At 39.3% G+C, this 20,820-nt stretch overlaps 1 protein-coding gene across 5 annotated transcripts in view; it reads left to right on the forward strand.

The window, feature by feature from the left end:
* Tjp1 (tight junction protein 1) overlaps positions 1-20,820 on the forward strand; it is a 71,997-nt gene that overhangs the window by 11,552 nt on the left and 39,625 nt on the right. For all 5 annotated transcript variants that reach the window (XM_048368781.1, XM_048368782.1, XM_048368778.1 and 2 more), the window contains exons 2-4: positions 8,666-8,722; positions 17,640-17,764; positions 18,627-18,729. In XM_048368781.1, coding sequence (XP_048224738.1) covers positions 8,666-8,722; positions 17,640-17,764; positions 18,627-18,729 — 285 coding nt within the window. The remainder of the gene's footprint in view (positions 1-8,665; positions 8,723-17,639; positions 17,765-18,626; positions 18,730-20,820) is intronic.

Genomic DNA, 20,820 nt, shown 5'->3' on the forward strand with positions numbered 1-20,820 from the left:
GAAATAGTAGGTAAAATGCCATCTATGTAATTTAACATTTTCTAGCAACCACATCAGAAATTTTCTTCAGAGGGAAAAATTATTTCTCTAAAGTTACTACCATTTAAGTAGTAATAATGTGATGTAAGATTTTAAAAAAAGGTACTTTGTTTTTCTCTACAAAATCATTGAATTTTATTCCATGTATATTAGATATATCTATCTCTGTCTATCTATTTATCTGTTTAGAATAACCAGGTTTTAAGCACTTGGTAGCTAGGTATTGCTGGTGGTTACCATATTGGAGAGCACAGACCTAGAGCCTTGAGTGTTTGATTCCTTTTTTTAATGTAAGGCTGTTTTGTAAATAGTGGTATTAGTATTTCAGGGTTTGTTGTTGCATGGTCAATGTCTGAGCTTTTTACCTCACTGGGTGCTGCAAAATGATGATGTTAATTGTGTTATCCCTCCTTCCTTTGTCCAAACACCATCATCTACTCTTCACTTATCAGTGGTACTGTTTGTATAGGAAAGGCAAGATAAATAAACCCTTAATTCCTTCCTTGTCTGTTCTAAAATACTGTAATGTCTTCTGCCAGTATTTGTTATTGTTTAAACTTTAGTGAATAAATAGATGATTTGGAAATACACCTGATTTATTTAGAACCTTGTCTTACAACCCTTGTCATAACACTTTATTTTGAAGCTTTTATAACAGAATTCGTTAAAATAAACAAATCATAGGTAGACTGTAAATTGATGGGTTCCATACTGAATACCTCTGCACCCAGCACTTGGATTAAGAAGGAACATTACCAGTGCCCTAAGGGCTCCCCGTCTTTGTGCCCTTCCAATGGCAGCATTTCAAAGGCGATATCCTGACTTATAATAGTATTACTTCTGCCTGTTGTTTTTGTAAGCCTTGAAAAATGACTTGAACCACTTTTCATGAATTACAATTCTTAGCATTCACTGACAAACATACTGGAAGTTTAAAATACACAACTTCATAACCATCCGTTTCCTCTGTGAACACAGTGGGCCGTTGGTACCTCTGTGGGTCTGTGGTTCCTAGAGAATCATCATGGAAAACCCACAGATACTCAGGATGCAGATTCAGGACTCTTAAGGACTGCAGACTTAACCTATACTGTGTGTGAAGGAGTTGTGAGCATCCCTAACGTGAAACCACTGAGAGTAGGCTGCATTGCTGTCATAGAATTTACCACTATGCACTACTCAACTAACCTAGATCCTATTTCACACTCTGTATCTCAATTAGTGCAGATGTTTGATTCCTTTTCCTATAACTCTGCTCAATTCTCCTAAAAACACACTGCCTCCTTTTCAACAGATGTAAAATTGCCCTCTTGGCTTGAGAAGACTGTCTTTTACCTTGCCTTTTGGACACCCTTTGTTCCTGCCTGCCTGCCTGCCTTCTACCACCCACTCATCCATCCATCCATCCATCTATCCATCCATCTATAATCTCCATTAGCTTATGCTAATTAGAGGTTATAGTAAGAGATTTCATTGTTTCATCTCCGCAGGTTTACACTGTATTCTGACCAATCTCACCTCCTCTATCCCAGTCACTGCCTCCTTCCCCACAAAAAATAGGATCACCAGTAGGGTTCCTTGTTGCAAATAATACACGTTTTGAGTGTTCAGCTTCTTTTGTCCTCCACAACTTCCTCCCATATTTGCTTTTTGGGAAACATTTTCACAAAATTATGAGCAGATGGACACATAGTTTACATATAACTTACTGTAAGTCAAGAATGAGAGGCTCTCAGTGTCAATTGAGCTGCTAGTGCATGCTTGGGAAGTTAAAACATTTGTTTTCATTTAAAAGTACTTATCTTGACCACACTTGGTTAAAACTGCATGTAACAAATTGCAAATAATGTAGGATTATTCTATTTGAATGTGCTTTCTTTTTGAAGGATCTGGGATTTGACCTCAGGGCTCCATTAAACAGGAGCTCAAGTACGTGGGGCATTCTCCCCAGCTCTATTTTGTTTTTAGTTATTTTTCCAATAGGGTCTCCTGTTTTTGCCTGGGCTTAAGACTGAGATCTTCCTACCTGTGGCCTCCCGTGAAGCTAGGGCCATAGCTGAGTACCACTATTCCTACTGTTGTTGTTGTTTTATTCCCCCAGCTTGTGTATGTGCATGTGCGTGCACGTGGTGTGAGTAGCTAGGATTCTGGGGATGAGCCACCAGTGCCCAGCTAATAAGCATAACATTTTTAGCCAACTGCAGCTTTAGTCAACAGACATTTCTAGGTCCACTGTGTCTTTCTTTCAACTCTTAGTATTTCCTAGACACATATATTATAATCATTTGAATACTAAATTGTTAGTAGAGTATTGAATACAATAAAATATTTATCAAGCTGATGTTGAATACAGTGAGTGTTGGGTGCTAATTTTATGTAACTTCTTTTGAGACTTTTACCCCCTTATTGTAGTAATTATTTTAGTTCTTAAGTTTAGTGAATTCTCTTGTGAATTTTGTTAAATTCCTAGAACTCTATAGAAGTGCTTCAGGACTTCATTTGATTTTAGGGTGATCATTTTATTACCTTATGAACATGTCAAATTTGAGAACTTAAATGACAACCTTTAGTTCACTACAAACATTCAACTTCCGGTATCTTTTAACACATACACTGCGTTGTTGTTTTTTTGCTTCACATGAATTGCAGTGGTCAGAATTCCAATTCAGTACATAATTGAAAGTTCATAGAAAGGTAGAGAGGGTGAAAGACAGTGCGAGTACTTTGGCAGTAGAGAAGTTTGAACCTCAGGGCTTTGTACTCCGTCTCTTGAGCCACACTGTCAGTTTTGGTTTTAGTAACTTCTCAAGTAGGGCCTGGTGCTTGTGCTTAGACCAGCCTGGACCAAGGTTCTCCTAATTAGGCTTCCTGGGTGTTTTTGAGTTCACCGGCACACTGGCATGCCTTACTTTTTATTGGTTGAGATGAAGTCTCACAAACTTTTGCCCAGGTTATCCTCAAATTATAATCCTCCAGGTTTTAGCCTCCTGAGTAGCTAGGATTACAGTTCACTCTGCCTGATCAACCTTGTGCCTCTTTAGAAAAGTTCCTGGTTCTGTGTGCTGTCATGCTTTGTGTTTTGAGTGTTGTGTGGGGAGGACAACAACAAAAACAAGGTGTGTGTGTGTGTATGCGCGCGCGCACACACTGATCCTAGGGCTTGAACTCAGGGCCTGGGTACTGTTTCTGAGCTCTTTTGCCCAAGGCTGATGCTCTACCACTTGAGCCACAGCTCCACTTCCAGCTTTTTGATGGTTATAAAGATAAGAGTCCCAGGAATTTTCTGCTTAAGCAGCCTTAGAACTTCAAGCATCCTGAGTAGCTAGGATTACAGATGTGACCCACTGGTCCCTGGCCAAAATATACATTTCTTTAAAGTGTGTTGGAGGAATCCAGTACAATTTAGTGTAAGCAGTTTTGCTCACAGAAGAACCTAGAAGACCAGTATTCCACCTTCTTTTACCCCTAATGGGGATGGAGAGCCATCGGGAAAATGTTCAGGTGGCACTATGGGATAGTACTAACTACTCTGTTTCCAGTATGTATTTGATAATGTGTAAAGATCTGTTGAAATTTCATGGAAATTTTGTTCTTTTTTGATACCAGAGAATTAAGATATGCTTTTTTGGTGTCAGAGAATTAAGATATATTGACCTCAAATTGAAAGACCTTATGGGCACCGGTGGCTCACACCTGTAATCCTAGCTACTCAGGAGGTGAAGATCTGAGACTCATGTTTCATTGTCAGCTTGAGCAGGCAAGTCCATGAGAGTCTTATCTCCAGTTAATCATAAAAAGCTAGAAGTGGTGCTGTGGCTCAAAGTGGTAGAGTGCTAGTCTTGAGCACAAAAAGCTCTGGGACAGGGCCCAGGACCTAAATTCAAGCCCCAGACCTAACCTAAAACCTTTTTTTTTTGGGGGGGAGGCCATCTGTTTTTATAGTTTGTGCTTATTATGTATTTTGTATTCCCTGGACAAAAAAATGGTGCTTTACATTAGATTTATTGTTTTCCATGCATCCTTGCCTCACTGGCAGCTCTTTCTCAAATCCCTTTGGATCTTCCTCTTTTCCACTAAAATATTCTAGTCCATAGGGTCATCTTAGTCCCTTAGTAATAAGATCTTTTCTTTCGGCTTCAATTCAGCTATCCTATTAATTACTCTTAGATCTTTATCCGTTCAGATCTCCATCTTGATCTTCAAACCTGTATATCTAAACCTGTATATGCCTGTTCCCCATATCTCTTCTCAGAAGGCTCTGAACCCTAAATTAAGCATGTTTAAAACAACAATTGTAATTTCTTCTCTTTCATTCAACCTCCCAGTTGAAACACCAAAGGGCCATCTTTAACTCTTTCTCCCCCCCTTTTTTTTCCTGTAACTGGTTCCTCAGCCTCAACCATCTTTATAGTCTTCAGAATGAATCCTGACCCGAGTTTATAAAATCCTTGGCATTGCATCACAAGGCCTATTTGATCTCTCCCTGTTCCGAAAATTGTACAGCCCATTGGTATCAAAGCAAGCAGTCTTGTCAGTTCTCTTGCTTTCCTGTCTTAACCCATTTGATTTGTAGTCAGCCCTATAGGAATGGCGAAACTGACCAGAATCAGGATCTGGGGTTTTGGCAGAAAGCCTTTCTGAGTTGGTGATCTGAGTGATGTCTTTGCCAGCTGGAGCTTAGAACAAAGAAACCAAACAAACTCTTGGCAGATTCTGAAATGCAGCTTTTTGCTTCTTCAGAAATTGTGATTCTAGTCAGTTGATGCTGACTTAGAAATGTAAGCAGAATGAATCCAGCAACCAGGAGTTGCAATCACTTTGGATGCCTGCAGTACTACACTAATTGCTGAATTTGTAGTTTGTTCTTTGGAATTATAACCTAGTAGATTTTTGGAGCTGTGAAGACCTTTTTACTTGAGATAATCAAATCCAGTTTCAATTTTATAGATAAGGAAAAATAAGATCATATTTCTACTTTGTTATGTTATGTGTTTGAACTCCTTATTTTATAGGTAAAGAAAGCTGAGGTTATATTTCTACTTTTGTGACCTATTTGACCCCATTATATAGTTACTGAGGAATAAGAACCAGGGTTAGGCTTAGGATATCAACACACTTTCCTTGGTCTCCTACAAATGAACTGCTTTTGGAATGACACTAGTGATTATCAGAAGGTCCCTGGGCAAGTAGTGCATTTATTCATTGTGCATGTTTGTTTTGTTTTATTTTATTTTGCTGATCCTGGGGCTTGAACTCTGGGCCTTGGCTCTGTCCCTGAGCCTTTGTGCTCAAGGCTAGCACTCTGCCACTTGAGCATCAGTACTAATGCTGGCTTTTTCTGAGTAGTTTATTGGAGGTAAGAGTCTCACTGACTTTCCTGCTGGGGCTGGCTTTGAACTATAATCTTTAGATCTCAGCTTCCTGAGTAGCTAGGATTACAGGCATGAGCCCGTAACACCTGCCTCTCATTTTGCATTTTTGTTTTAATTTTTATTGTCAAGGTGATGTACAGAGGAGTTACAGTACATGTAAGGTAGTGAGTACATTTCTTGTCAAACTTGTTACCTCCTTCCTCATTTTTCTCCCACCATCGCTCCTCCCCAGCCCCCCCCATTTTGTATTTTTTAAATAAGACAAATGATAAAAGCAAGCTTATAGAAACAAAACTGAGCTGTGAAATTAATTCATGTAAGTAATTGGTGAACATTATAAAACAATGCTAAAGGGCTCACAGTGAAAAAAGTAAGGTCCTGAATCCTGGCTTCCGTTTCTTTTTCCAGAAGCTCTTATTTCTTAGACATTCTTCTAGAGAAAACCACCCTCCATTTTATAAAGTATCAAGATTCTCAATCATTCCTCCTATGTCTGCTCATGAAAATAGTGCTGAGTACATTTATTGCCACTAAGTATGCTTATAACCAATTTTAGCTTCACTTTCTGAGTGATTTACTAAAGGGAGCTTCTTTTCTCCTTTCCAGAATTTTATATTTGTTTTCAAATAACAAGGTTAAAAGAATTAAAAAATGGATCCTTGACACACACACTCTGACACCCCCCCCCCCAACTCTATATTTGTATTGTCACACGTCCTTCAGTTTGAACATCTTTCAGTCATTCAGAACTCTTCTTAAGGATTGCCTGGTTATCCAGACAGCCATGGATAGGATGTTGTGGCTTTGGCCATGAAGCAAATGAAAGACTGTAGAGAGTAGAATGAAGAATACATTTTTCTGCTTTCTTTTTTAAAAGGTGATGAAGAGTAGTAAGGCATAATAACTCATTGTGGACTAAGTTGGCTTAGTGTGCTGGTCAAGAGCCCATCCGGTAATGTTCGTAATGTTCATGCTCGATTTCCTTCTGGTACATAGGTCTCCTTTCAGATTAGTGCTCTGATTTTAGTAAAGAAATAAGCTATATCATCTCCCTTTGGGGGAGGTATATACTTTGTTGAGGTATATACTTTCCTAAATCCCCCCCCCCCCCGAGAAAAATCCTACTAATTCTGATGAGAAATGTTGATAACAGTTGTATTTGGTATTTAAATTTTTTTCTCTTGTACAAAGACAGTCACTTAACTTTCTCTTATCATGGAAATTATTCATGAAGACTTTAAAATGTATTGTTCTCTTACTGATAGATAAACATTTTCCATAATTAACAGTGTCATAAGGTAATCTTTTAAAACACACTTGATTTTCCTAAAAGCCAAATTAAAAGATATTTTAGTTTCAAGTAGGAATAGATGTAAATGCAATGTTTATTATCAATGGAGAAAGGGGAAGTAAAAAGTAAAACACCTGATGAAAACATGCCCTTGACAGTTCTCTCTTGTCAAAGGTGACCAATGATAAATTTGTGTGTCCTTCCAGCCATTCTATTTCAGCAGTTGAGAATGGCATCATCCAAGCAGTTCATAAACCCTGAAATGAACCGTATGGAGGGATAGTAGTGTTCCATGCTGAAGAGTGTGTTATCAGGAAAAGCTGCTCTCAGCTCACACCCAGTTGGGACAGATAGGGAAGGGATTGTAAAGGCAGTGAAGCAATGCTTCTGGTTGAGTAGATGGGAAAAGCCCAGCTTAGAGCTCTGCAGGCAGTTCTCCTCCCTAGTGTCTGTTGAGGTGGGGTGGCTGGTAGATACCCGTAGTATTTTTTATCATGCGTATTTAGGGGAACTGTTGATATTTAGCAGATTTACTCATCATAGCTTCACATTGACAGAGGACTTCTTGGTCAGTTTTTGCTAAAAAACAAAACAGCCTTGTTTCCTGCTGAGGTCTCTTTAATGAGAGGTTTTGCTGCACTTGATTGGAAGATTGAAACAAAGTGCTGGTAAGGTTGGCAGTTCTTATCTACAGGAGTGAATAGAGATCCTTTCTCCTCTTATTCATCTAGCAGGAAAGTTAATCTAGTTGCTTTGAATTTAGGGAATCAGGCTTTCTTTATAGGGATTCATTTTCTAAAGTGGCATTAATCTTCAATTAAAGTTGCTGTGGGAAAGGAGAAATGGGCCCACAGTACCTTGACAGGCATGCTCTCATGATGCTGCTGACAGCAGGATAACAGACAGGCAGATCCTAGTTGTGAAGTAGCATTTGTAATCACAGGCCAGGAGGGTTTTCCCAGAATGCCATGCTCAGCCCTCTCCCCTCTCACTTCCTTTTGATTACTTTGGAAAAATCTTGTAGAAAAGATTTATGTACGAGCGCGCATGTGTGTATACGTACACATATATAAACAAATACATGGAGCCCCGGTTTCATAAAATGGGACACACAAAAAAAAGTGAATTACTTTAAAACCTCCAAAAACATTTAACCCAGTTTAAAAGATATTTACTTGGAATTTTATCATGTTCATCCTTTGGATGATAATTTATTTTTCTCAGAAGTTGACACTGAACTTCACTTTGATTTGAAAGGATTTGTATTGGAGCTTGTCTTGCTCTATTTCATGGTGATTCTTAAGGGAATTCAAGACTGTGACTCATTTTTTTTCTTTTGTTTCTTGGATGAGAGAGAGAGAGAGAGAGAGAGAGAGTGTGTGTGTGTGTGTGTGTGTGTGTGTAAAAGCCATTTGCCCCCTTTATGGTTATTAAATGAAGGGTGAAAAAATAGTTCTGTAGTAAAACTGTAAGGAGGTGGGGCAATAGTATAATTGCCATATTAAAGCAATTATTGACCAAAGCTCTTAGATGTTTTCATCTCTTTTCCTGCAACATACATATTTATAATTACCGAGTTCAGAGCTATTTGCTTTGTTATACAAAGTTAAATAATTTTGCTTTTAAACATCTAGACCTTTCAAAGTCTTATTTTCTATCTGATGTTAAGTATAAAGTTGGCAGATTGGCTCACACTGATTTCAGCTAGCAGAAAATAAATATAGAGTAGCATCTGTCCAGATTAAGTTAAAAACAAAGGAAGTTCCTGTATGCAGTTTCCTGACTCTTAAAACAAAAGCAAACAAAAAACCTTCTATAACTGTTAGGCTCCTTTTAGAGTGTCTTTACTATTAGTAGTGTGGATTTTGGTATTTTATTGTGTGGAATTATTTGCTGGATGTTTTGGCTTACTTCATTAGAAAACATTTTCTTACAAGGTAAATGGCTTGTTTTTCTTTTTCAGAGCACAGCAATGGAGGAAACAGCTATATGGGAACAACACACAGTGACACTTCACAGGGTGAGTTCTGTTGCAGTAAATAATCTGTGTTATAACTCAGGATACTAGCAGTTCTTGAAAACAATAGAGGAAAGCCAGATGTCAGGAAGCCAAAAGAAAAGGGAAAATTTTTCTATAGTCTTTTGTTTAAAATTAGATTTGCAATAAATTCTTTATTAAGGTCAAAAGGGAGGATGATTACTTTTTCATATATCCTTTTGGTGGTTATGTGTATTTGCTGTTTTTGTCCCTGATTTTAAAAAGTAATTTATCCTTAAAGTTTTGAATGATCAGATAAGTGACTGTACATTAAATTATAAACTGCTTCAACCCTTCTTTGATCACATGTTGAATAGAGAATGTAATCTTAAATGATACTTGTTCATTTGAAACGCATAAAGCCAAGCTCTTGCCTATACATTAGCAGATGGATAGAAGTTGATGAGTAAGAGCTGTGAAGTGAGACCATCCTAGATTTGGACCCTAGTTTTGTTTTTCTATTGCTTTAGAAATGGGCAAGTGCTTCAACCTGCCCTGTAAAAACTATTTTTTCACATATTTAAAGTGAAAATCGCATGCACTAATTTCAAGTCCTAATTCATGCTTTTACCAATTCATAATGTGCCTCCCTAGATTCTCTCCTTTCTTCCTTTTGAGGTCAGCTCATCCTCTCCCTCCTGGAGAATGTATAAAGACTAGAGAATATTTAAATGGAAGTCATATGCTTTACCAGCTGTACCTGTTATTCGGAACTTGGAAAAGAGGAAATATTTTTCCTAGATTCTGACCCTGATTATGAGTTAAACAATCTTCACATAATAGATAAAATGGGTTAATTATTAAAAAATAATAATTTTAGGTCATGTATAGTTGACTTATGGGTTCACCAAATGGTTAACAAGTCATTCAGTAATTTAAAAAGCTGAAATATGATCTCCCATTGTTTAAAATGTGCTGCTAGGCAGCATATTTAAATAAGATGTGTTTAATTAAGTATGAAAAATCCCATATGACTTACAGTGGTGAGAGATGATGATTCAGTACAATTTTATTGTGTTACATTTAGGTTTTGTAATACTTTGGGAGCTTTTTGGTGGTATAATTTACATGTATTTATATACAGTAAATTCATCTAATGTATTCTAAATTACAATTCATATTTACCTGGTTTTGAGCTTGGACAAGCAATCAGCACCAATGCAGCAATTAAAACAGAACAATTCCATCACCTTAAAGCTTTCCCTTTTACCCATTTGTAGTGAACTATCCTCCTAGCCCCCACAACACTTCTCATTGTTATCTGTTCCTATACTTTGGCCTTTTCCAGGATGTCATAGAAATGGATTCAAACAATATGTAGCCAATTGAGACTGACTTCCTGTGTTTATTAGACTGTGTTCAGAGTTTGGGATTTCTCCATGATGGTGATTTTAACGCTTGTTTGAGTAGCTCCTGCTGCTTTCTTAAGTAGTGTCCTGTGTAAAACACTTTATTTGTTCATCTTCCAGTTGTGTGGTACCTTTTAGGTTTGTTTGTACAATCTGTTCACTTATTGTGGCTACTAAGATTGAACTCAGAGCCTCAGGCTTGTTAGGCAAGTGCTCTACCATTTGAGCTGTGCCATATATATATGCATATATATATATATGCATATATATATATATTTTTTTTGTGGCCAGTACTGGGTCTTGAACTCAGAGCCTGAGCACTGTCCCTGGCTTCTTTTTGCTCAAGGCTAGCACTCTGCCACTTGAGCCACAGGGCCACTTCTGGCCATTTTCTGTATATGTGGTACTGAGGAATCGAACCCAGGGCTTCACGTATACAAGGCAAGCACTGTTGCCACTAGGCCATATTCCCAGCCCCTCCATTGGTATTTTTGAGCTAGGATCTTACTTTCTGCCTGGGCCAACTCCCTCTCCTTATTTCTGAGCAGCCACTTTGTTGAAATGATTATCCTTTCTTCATTTAATTACCTCTATCTTTATCATAAATGAATTGTATATATCTGTTTCTAGACTTACTAGAGTTTACCTATTCACCAAGCTTTAAAAAAAATTTGTGGTGCTGAGGATCAAATCAAGATCCTTAAATGTTAGGCAGGCACTCTCCTACTGAGCTGTACCTCATCCCTACTGTAGCATTATATTAAGTGGGGCATTATGATAACGTGAATCCTCCAAATTTTTTATTATCCATCCATCCATCCATCCATCCATCCATCTATCCATGCATGGATACATGCATGTCAGTCCTGGGGATTGATCTCAGGGCCTAAGCACTGTGCTCTACAACTTGAGCCACACCACCACTTCTGTCTGGTCTTTTCTGTTTATGTGGTACTAAGGAATCGAACCCAGGGCTTCATGCATGCTCAGCAAACACTCCCAGCCCTGAAATACAAAATTTTAATAATATCATTACAGCCAACTTCCTTACATTTATTAATTATTCTATGAATTATTACTTATTTTCCTATAGGCAGTCACGTGATCTGTGAACAGAGGCAGTTTTATTTCTTCCTTCCCAATCTGTACTGTTGTTCCCTCTTTCCTCCTTGTACATGGAGGTTTTCAAGACATTGTTGATTAAGAATGATGAGCAGACACATTGGCCTTACTCCTAGTATTGGGTGAAAGCCTATAGCTTTTCTTCTTTGTGGACTTGGTAAATTGTACAGCTTTGCATTTCTAGTACTAATTGTATTTGTTTGTGGTGTATTATCTATTTTATACCTGTTTCTGTATTGATTTGCCAATGTTTCATGAACATGTTTGTTTCAATGTTAATGACATATAAGTGGGCTCGACCTTTTTTTCTTGTACTGTTTTTATCTTCTTTTGGTACCAGGGAAAGCTGTTAAGTTCACAATAAGGAGATGGGAAATAATGCCTTCCTCTGCACCTTTTGGCTTTTGCTAATTTTTCTTTCTTTAAGTGGATCACTTGGAGATAGTTTCACATTGTGCCTAGGCCAGACTAGAGGTTGATTCTTCTATTGGTACTTCCCTTTGTCCCTAGCATGACAGGCAGATGCCACTGTGCCTAGTCACTGCAATGGAGGCTGTAGTCTTCCAAACTGTTCATGACCCAGCTGGTCTCAAACCAGTAGCCTCTCTTCTTTGCTTGAGTAGGATTACAAGTTTGGTCTATAGTGTCCTACATTAGTTTTGAATAAGTATTTGAGATTAAAGGTGTGAACCACTTCTTCCAATTTACTCTTGGTTTTGGTAATTTGGGTCTTCTTTTATTCCTTGGTCAGTCTAGCTAATGACTTTTATAAACATTGATTTTTTTCCCCCACGAAATGCTAGTTTTTGTTGATATTTTGATATTCTTCACTGTTTGATTACAATATCTACTCGTTTTAATATTCCATCTTTTTTGTTGCACTGCATTTAATTGCTCTTCTTTTCTCTAGTTTCTTTAGGTAAAAGCTAGGTCATTCATTGGAAGCAGAGGTGTAATTTCTATTATCACAGTACATTTATTTTTCCTAATACCTTTTTAGTTATTAAATAAACAGTAAAGTAAGACACTCATAATTGCCTAGAAGTATGTTTTCCCTTTGCACTATTTGCTGGGTTCAGTTAGGAATCCAGGTACAGGGAAACAACTGAGTGTGTTTACTACAGATCTGTGTCTCATTAGCTTAAGGGAAGTGGAAAGAGATCCTAAATATAAAGCAAAAAAAAAAAATCTGATTTTTCTGTGCAGTGTTGAAAGTATCAGTCCCTCCCCCACTCCTCCTGGTAGGTGTAGGTACTGCGCTGGCAGATCTGAAAACGGCTCTGGATTCCACTCTGCACCTGATTGCTTCCAGTGCTGTAGGTTTCTTTTACTGTCTGGGGGATGGGATCATGAAATGCTAAGTACGGAGAATAGAAGTGTGGTCATGAAATGCTAAGTACAGAGAAGAGGAATCTGTAACTGGAGTTCTTTGGTTTTCAGTGTGTTAATTTGTGTGTTCTCTCTGTCCACATCAGAGAGAGACTGTGGCCTCTCTTGAATGGAAGTTCTTAGTTACCATCCCTCTGGGGATAGCCTTTGTTTTTCCTTTTTTTGTTGTTGTTGCCCTTGATACTTTTGGAACTTTTTTGTGACATACCTTACCTATAATATTTACATAAAGTAAATTCATCTAGACGTAGCAAATGACCATAAATTCATATTTACCCAGTGTATGTTTTTATTCATTTCATTTTACTTCCTTATTTTATATATGTGTATCACAGGTATTGAGGGTGAACCTAGGGCCTGGGTATTGTCTCTTAGCATTTTCGCTCAAGGCTAGCTCTCTTACCTCTAGAGCCACACCTCCATTTCCAGCTGAATGTGGAAATAAGAGTCTCTTGGACTTTTTTTTGCCAGAGCTGGCTTGGAACATGATCTTCAGATCTCAGCCTCCTGAGTAGCTAGGCTTACAGGTGTGAACCACCAACTTTCAGTGGCTTTCTTTTTTTGGTGGGGGGTGGGGGAGTGTTGGTCATGGGTCTTGAATTCAGGGCCTGGTTTGCTGTCCCTGAGCTCTTTCACTCAAGGCTAGCTAGCACTATCACTTTGAGCCACAATGCCACTTCTGGTTTTCTGGTGGTTAATTGGAGATAAGACTCTCAGACTTTCCTACCTAGGCTGTCTTTTCAGCTCTGTCCCTCATATATCCACCTCCTGAGTAGCTAGGATTACAGGTGTGAGCCACCAGAGCCTGGGTTTTTAATTTTGTACTGGAGTTTAAACTTAGGTCTTTGTACTTCTTACAGGTGCTCTACCATTTGAGCCACTGCTCTTTCTTTGACTTATATTTGAATACAGTCTCACACTTATGACCAGGCCAGCCTGGCTTATGATCCTTTTCTAACACACAGCTAGGATGACAGGTACTCATAGCTATGCCCAGCTTTTGGTTGAGATGGGGTGGGGAGGTCTCATAAACTTAACTGGGCTGACATTGGACTTTGATCATCCTAATCTCAGCTTCCCAAGTAGCTAGGATTACAGGTATGAGCCACCATGCCTGACCAGATAGAGCTTATTTGAAGATTTTTCTTTGGCTGGCGGGGGAGGGGGGGGGACGGTCTTGGGGATTGAACTCTGGGCCTGGGTGCTGTCCCTGAGCTTTTGTTTAAGGCTAGCACTTTTTACCACTTTTTACCACTTGAGCCACAGTGCCACTTCTGGCTTTTCCCCTTGATTAATTGGAGATAAGAGTTTCATGGACTTTGCAGGAAAGCCCAGACTGGTTTTGAAACACGATCCTCAGATCTCAGCCTCCTGTGTAGCTAGGGGTGTGAGCCACTGGGGCCCAGCTTTTTATTTTATTTATTTGGGGGGGGGCAGCCGGTTGTGGGGCTTGAATTCTGGGCCTAAGCACTGTGTCTGAGCTCTTCAGTTCAAGCTAGCGCTCTACCACTTGAGCCACAGCACCACTTCCCTTTTATTTTTCCTGGTGGTTAATTGGAGTCTCCCAGACTTTCCTGCCTGGGCTGGCGTCAAACCACAATCCTCAGATCTCATCCTCCTGAGTAGCTAGTATTACGGGTATGAGCCACTGGGGCTGGCTTTTGAAGTTTTGTTTTTTGTTGTTGTTGTTGTTGTTTGTTTGTTTTTTTTAATAAACTTGTTTAATAGAAACTGAAAGACATTTGCCAGTTTGCCAGACTTTGTTGTCTGAGGGTAAGAGCAAACAGTCTCACAGCTGCACACCTCTGCAGTCAGAAACTGGGTATATGAGTGTGTGTGGCTCTATTCCAATAGAACTGTATTTACAGGAGCGGCTACCTGGCTGGATTTGACCTTTGTGCTATACTTTGCTGACCATTGACCTAGAGCAGTGGCTTTCAAAAGTTACTGTCCAAAAAATGAGAGTTCTCTAAATCCTCTGGAGATGGGGGCTCGGGCCTCAAGTACCATTTTATAACACTAGTTTGAAGTGGAGGCCCGTGGTCTCTGGCAGCGTGCTATTTAGGAACACTGGCAGAGGAATGGGAGCTGTTTGTTCTTGCTCAGTGAGCGGTTGTGAGCTTTGGCAGCCGTGGTAGTGAAAGCTGTTGTTGTGTTGGGAATGATCTGGAATACTCACACAATCTATTGCCACATAATGCTCAGTCTCTAATTGTATGAAAGGAGGAACGAGCAAATACCTGGACTCCAACTCTGATGTCTGCTGCTACTTACTGTCCAGAATAAGGGTTGTGGGCCTCATTCTCTCACATTCTTAGAGTACTAGGAACCATTGAAGTCCAGTTCATTCTTGAGAGCGAAGTGATGATTTGGTGTTTGACTGTTGACCAGCATTGGTGGAGACCCTAGAATTGTATTGGAGAGGAAAACAAGCCAGCCCTTGTTGATTACTAGCCTGTCTCCTGATGTTTCCCCTGGTCTCGGACAGCTGACTTACCTCCCTCAGGCAGTGGTGTGCCTGGTCTCCTGTTGCACTGCTACTTCCTCAGAGTGGAAAGCCAGTCCATTATAAACCCCCTCGTGTATACCAGTACCACCAAAGTCCTTCTAAGGGTATCTGTGGTCCATAGATCATTCCAGAGGTCTGGACAGCACTGTCCAATAGCACTGTCAGCTAACCACACCTGAAAGGGTAAAATTTTTACTCTTCACATTCAAAAAGTATCTTTAAAAAGACAAAACTAATTTTCACAACAGATTTTGTTTAACTGATATATCCAGAGTATTTCAACGGCGATCAGTTTTTATAGTTGGCACACTTCATCTTTGTTACATTGTCATAAAATTGGTGCTCATTTTTACAACTTGAGCGTATTTCAGGTAAGATCAGTTCATGTTAAGTGCTCAGTGCAAGTGTGGTCTGTTCCCCTTGCTCTGCTCACCAAATGCCACCCACACTTGCTCTGCTTTCACGTTATCCCTTAGAAAATGCATACTTTTTTTTATAATCCTTTGAAAAATGAAGCGAAACATCAAGTATGAGTTCATGTTCACCTTTTCATTTTCTAAGGGAGAATTACATATACTAGCATAAATGAGTATAATAAAGTATCACTCGTGTACTAAAGTAAAATGATATGTAAAGTTAGTATTGCTGTACTAAAGTGTCATTATAGTATTAGAGTTATGTAACAATATAAACAAGTGTCCATCTACTAAAGTGTCATTAGAGTACTAAAGTAGAATTCTTAAAGTAGAATTAGTGTACTAAAGAAATACGTAACTAAATATTAGTGTACTGAAGTAGAATTAGATAATAGTGTAAATGAATATTGGTATGCCAAAGTATCATTCATGTACTGAAGTTTGAAAGGGTGAAATTGTAGTGAAAGCAAGGAAGCAAATTGGGAGATAATCTGTGGGTGTGCTGCAAGTGTCTGAACAAGGGAGTGATTGAGTCAGAGCTAAACTTGTGTCAAGGGTGCAATACAAAACAGTGAGGAAAAATAGTCTTCACTGATGGTTCTGGGACAGCCAGTTAAGCACATATGAAAGCATGAACTTGAATCCTCTACATCTCATACAAAAGATAACTTCAAGTGAATCGGCCGTAAAGCTGCACACTGGTGCCTTATGCCTGTAGTCCTAGCTACTTGGGAGGCTGAGATTGGGAGGATTGTGGCTTGAGGCCAGCCCGGGCAGAAAAATTCACGAGGCCCCATTTCATCCCAGAGTTGAGTGTAGTGCCACGAGCCTATCATCTTAGCCATGACTCGAATCCTCAAATAGGCACATTGGTGGACCAAGCATGTACTCAGGCAGGAAGCATGACCTGACCCTCTCTCAAAAATAGCCAGCACAAAGCTAGGCACCCATGATGCCTTTAATCCAAGTTACACAGGAGGCTGAGATTCAAGGGTTGCAATTCAAAGCCAACTCAGGCAGGAAAATCCATGAGCTCTTAATCTCCAGCTAACCAGCAAAGCGCTGGAAATGGAGCTGTGACTCAAGTTGTATAGGGCCAGCTTTGAGTGGAAAAACTAAGGGAGAGCACTCTGACCCCTGAGTTTGAGCCCCAGTACAAGTATGGGGGTTGAACTCAGGGTTTGGGTGCTGTCCCTGAGCTCTTACGCTCAAGGTTAAGCACTCTACCACTTTGAGCCACAACACCACTGGTGGCTAATTGGAGTTAAGAGTCTCACAAGGACTTTCCTGCCTGGACTGTATTGCATGTTTACACCACCTTTCACTCTTCTGTTCATCAACTGATAGGCACTTGGATTATTTCGACTTTTTGGCTATTGGGAATGGTACTGCTGTGAATATTTATGCCTAAGTCTTTGTGTAGACATGTTTTAATTTCCCTTTCATTTTTCAAAGGTGTTTATTCTTTACCTTTGCCACTTAACTAAGTTTTAGGTTAGGAGGGAAAGTCAGGACCTCTCTGACCTGTTTCTGTTTTTTCTCTTTTGGGGACTGAACAGCTTAGGAAGGGATGAGTCATTTTTATGCTTATCTGGTTTGGATTTTCATCGTGGGAATGTAGTACATCTCTATACACAAATATATGCCTCTTGTTCAATGACTCAAAGTTATTTTAGTTCTTAAAGGCCATTTTGTAATTTGGATGTTTTAATGTTACATCTGATACAGCTCTTCGCTGGGATTGGGGTCTGAACTCAGGGAGGGCCTAGTTCTCTTGGTCGGCTTTATTGCTCACAATTAGTCCTCTACCACTTTATGCCTCTAGCCCAGACATAAAGATGCTGGAGATGGAGTCTCAGGGATGTTCAGGATGGCTTTGCCCTGTGATGCCCCAGATCTCAGACTCAGTAGCAAGGATTATGGGTGTGAGTCCAGCTAGGGCATGCATTCTTGTAGAAAGATGGGTAATACATGCCTGCATAAGTGAAGATAGATCATATAGATAAAATAAGATTTTAATCTTTATAGTTTAACTTTTCTAGATTATAGAGGTATGCTAAAGTAAGCAATTATTTTGTCCTTCATGTCAGTCTTTTTTTTTCAAATTACTCTAGGCTCCTGGATTTGGATTTGGAATTGCAATATCTGGTGGAAGAGATAACCCTCATTTTCAGAGTGGGGAAACCTCCATTGTAATTTCAGATGTGCTCAAAGGAGGACCAGCGGAAGGACAGCTGCAGTAAGTGTGTTTCTCTCAGGTGCCTGTGTGGCAGGCTCTGTTGGTGTCCCCAGTCACTGGCGTGCTATGTTAGTGATTTTGCTGTATGCACACCCCATCAGTGCCATGGCTTCTTTAATAATTTTTCTTTTGTCACTATACATTTATACCTACTTAAGATTGAAGGTTTGTTGGTGCTGTTAGTGGAAAGTTATTATCACTTAAACTTAAATACAAGGCACCTATAAAATGTTTAAGTACAGGGAGGGAGGGAGGGAACCAACTTACAACTCAGTTAAAATAGAAGTAACTAGCCTTTGGGAGTCTCTCCCCATCTTGCCCTTTTATTGTGATAAGAAAATTTGTAAAATAAAGAGAGGCAAAAGGGGGGCAAAGAATTGGGGATGGGGGAAGGTGGGAGAAAATGTGGGAGGAGGTAACAAATTTGATAAGAAATACACTCACTGCCTTACGCATGAAATTGTAACCCCTCTGGACATCACTTTGACAATAAATAAATTAATAAAAAAGAGAAGCAAAAGGTATGCTAGGAAAGAAATGAGACATAATCAGGAGGATTAAAAAGCCTTTTTTAAAGAGGGTAATATAATAACTGTGTAGTTCAACGACATATCCTCAAGCTTTGTGTAATTTCACTTACCAACCATCATTTTGTGTATTCTGGTACCCATTCAGTCCTTTGGGAAAACATTTTACTGATGAACCTTGTGAAAGTCTGACAGAAAATGGTTTAATATTGCTCTGGAGTCAAACAGAGTGATTAGACCATACTTCAAATATATTTCTGAAGGGTGCTTCACTAACTTTTAATAGGTATGGTTTTTTCCTCTAACATGTTACTTTGGTGACTTTTCCCCTCTAGGGAAAATGACCGAGTTGCAATGGTTAATGGAGTTTCGATGGATAATGTTGAACATGCTTTTGCTGTTCAGCAACTAAGGAAAAGTGGGAAAAATGCAAAAATTGTAAGTATCATTTAGTAGAAATTCTTCTAAGAAAATGAAATCTGAAACACTGATTCTCAAAGTGGTGGCTTGCTTAGTGTGTTTTATACACATATAAACTGGTTTGTCTTATTTTCTCAGTCAGATACTGGGGCTCTTCGCATCCCCCCAATTAAAGGGGAGATGGAGAGATTGGACAGTTCTTTTTGCCTGGCATGTATGTTTCCTTCTCTTTCCAATACCTAAGTTAGCCTACCCCTAGTAGGTAGTCAGTTTGGAGTTTGTAGCACTGGAATCAAATTTATTTGCTGGGAAAGTTTTACATTGTTCTCTAAATCCACATCACCTCTTGCTTTGATTATTCATTTTTTTTTTAATGTGGTACTGAGGAATTGAACTGCAGGGCCTCATGCATGCTAGGCAAGCACTCTACCACTAAGCCACATTCCCAGCCCCAACCTCCTCCTTTGAGAAGAAAGAAAATCTAAGATTTTCTTTGATGATTTGTTCAAGTGCATTTGGTTACTGTTGGAATGGCTAGAATCTTCATTCTGTTTTGCATTTCTCTGAAAAATCTACTCTTATATGTAAGGGAAAAGTAACTCCATGAACTCTGCATAAGAAGCCTCAGGTCACAGTTAAAATCTGGCAACGTGGTACAGAGCACATGGAATGTAGAAGTCTCACTTAAACAACTAGAGCACTAAAGCACACGGACCCCTTCCTCACTCACTTTCACTTGTGTTGCCCCACTTTCTGAAGGAATAGTGTGCTCTCTGCTGAAGCCTTAGCTCAGTGCATGGAGCAGGAAGAAAAGGCAGAGGTGTGGGGGGGGCAAATTATCTGCCCTGTTTGGTCCACTAAGATACTCCCCCTTTCCGTACACTCAGAACACTTCCAAATAACCAGCTCCCATTCCTCGATTGGCTGTCTGTTCCCCTCTGTGCTCTTGTGTTATTTCATGGTGATGGCTTACTTACATGGTTATCTTTCTGTAAATGAACAGCCCTTTGGGGATTACACTCAATTACTGACTTTTATGTTTAACTAAAATATTAGCATTATGATAACATAATACCACAAATATTTCATTCACTACATATGAAAGGAAGGTAGAAATAATTTATAACACAATGAGCAAGAAACTAGAACCACAAAGGGAAAGCACTTTGCTTAGGGTGAACGTTGTTAGGGTCCTACTTCCTTGTCCACCTACTTTTAGGAGTATGTAAGAGTGGCTCCTCAGAGTCAGGGGCATGGGTGACTGAGTATGCATTGTCCCTCAGAAAGCCCATGGGATAGTTGGAGTTTGTTTTCATTACCATGTTTTCAGTCTTGGTCATGCTAATAAACTATCAACATTTCAAGTGAAATACCTTAGGTAACAAGTGATTTTGAATCTCTCACAGAATATTGCCATTCATTCATTCATGCATGCATGCATGCATGCATGCAGTTCTTGTCCCTTGCATTGTACTGTGGTGTAGAAGTATTTCATGTATTAAGATCCCGAGTCTTCTGTCACATGTTACATGTGTTGTTTTCCCATTTTGCATTTGCAATTTGTTTTCAGTGGTTTTTGTTTGTTTTTATATAATTTTGTATCCAAAATGGAAGCATTTGATTCCTTCCCCCTCCACCCCCACTCAGATGTGGGGCTTGAACTCAGGGCCTGGGTGCTGTTCCTGAGCTAAATTTTTAGCTCAAGGCATTTGTTCTACCATTTTGAGTTACAGCAGCACTTCCATTTCTCTGGTTGGAGATAAGAGTCTTAGGGGCCTTCTTACCCTGCCTGAGCTGACTTTGAACCATGGTCCTCAGATCTCAGCCTCCTGAGTAGCTGAGATTACAAGCATGAGCCACAGGCATCCAGCAAAACATTTGATTTTTATGCTGCTCTGTCTGTCCAGCTTTAACTTCATTAGATTGTTTGGTAATTGGTTGCTTAACCACATCTATTTTTCAGGAAGCAGAAAATGCAACCAAAATGGAAATATATTCCTTAGTAACTGGCTGTAATTACTTGTATACTGTCTTTCAGATTCATAATTAAATTAATGTATGAGAAGAAATGTGTTGTTCCTTTCTTAGGAACAGAGAGTTCATTAGTGG

This window comes from Perognathus longimembris, chromosome 20 (genome assembly GCF_023159225.1).
Source record: "Perognathus longimembris pacificus isolate PPM17 chromosome 20, ASM2315922v1, whole genome shotgun sequence".
Taxonomy (NCBI): Eukaryota; Metazoa; Chordata; class Mammalia; order Rodentia; family Heteromyidae; genus Perognathus; species Perognathus longimembris.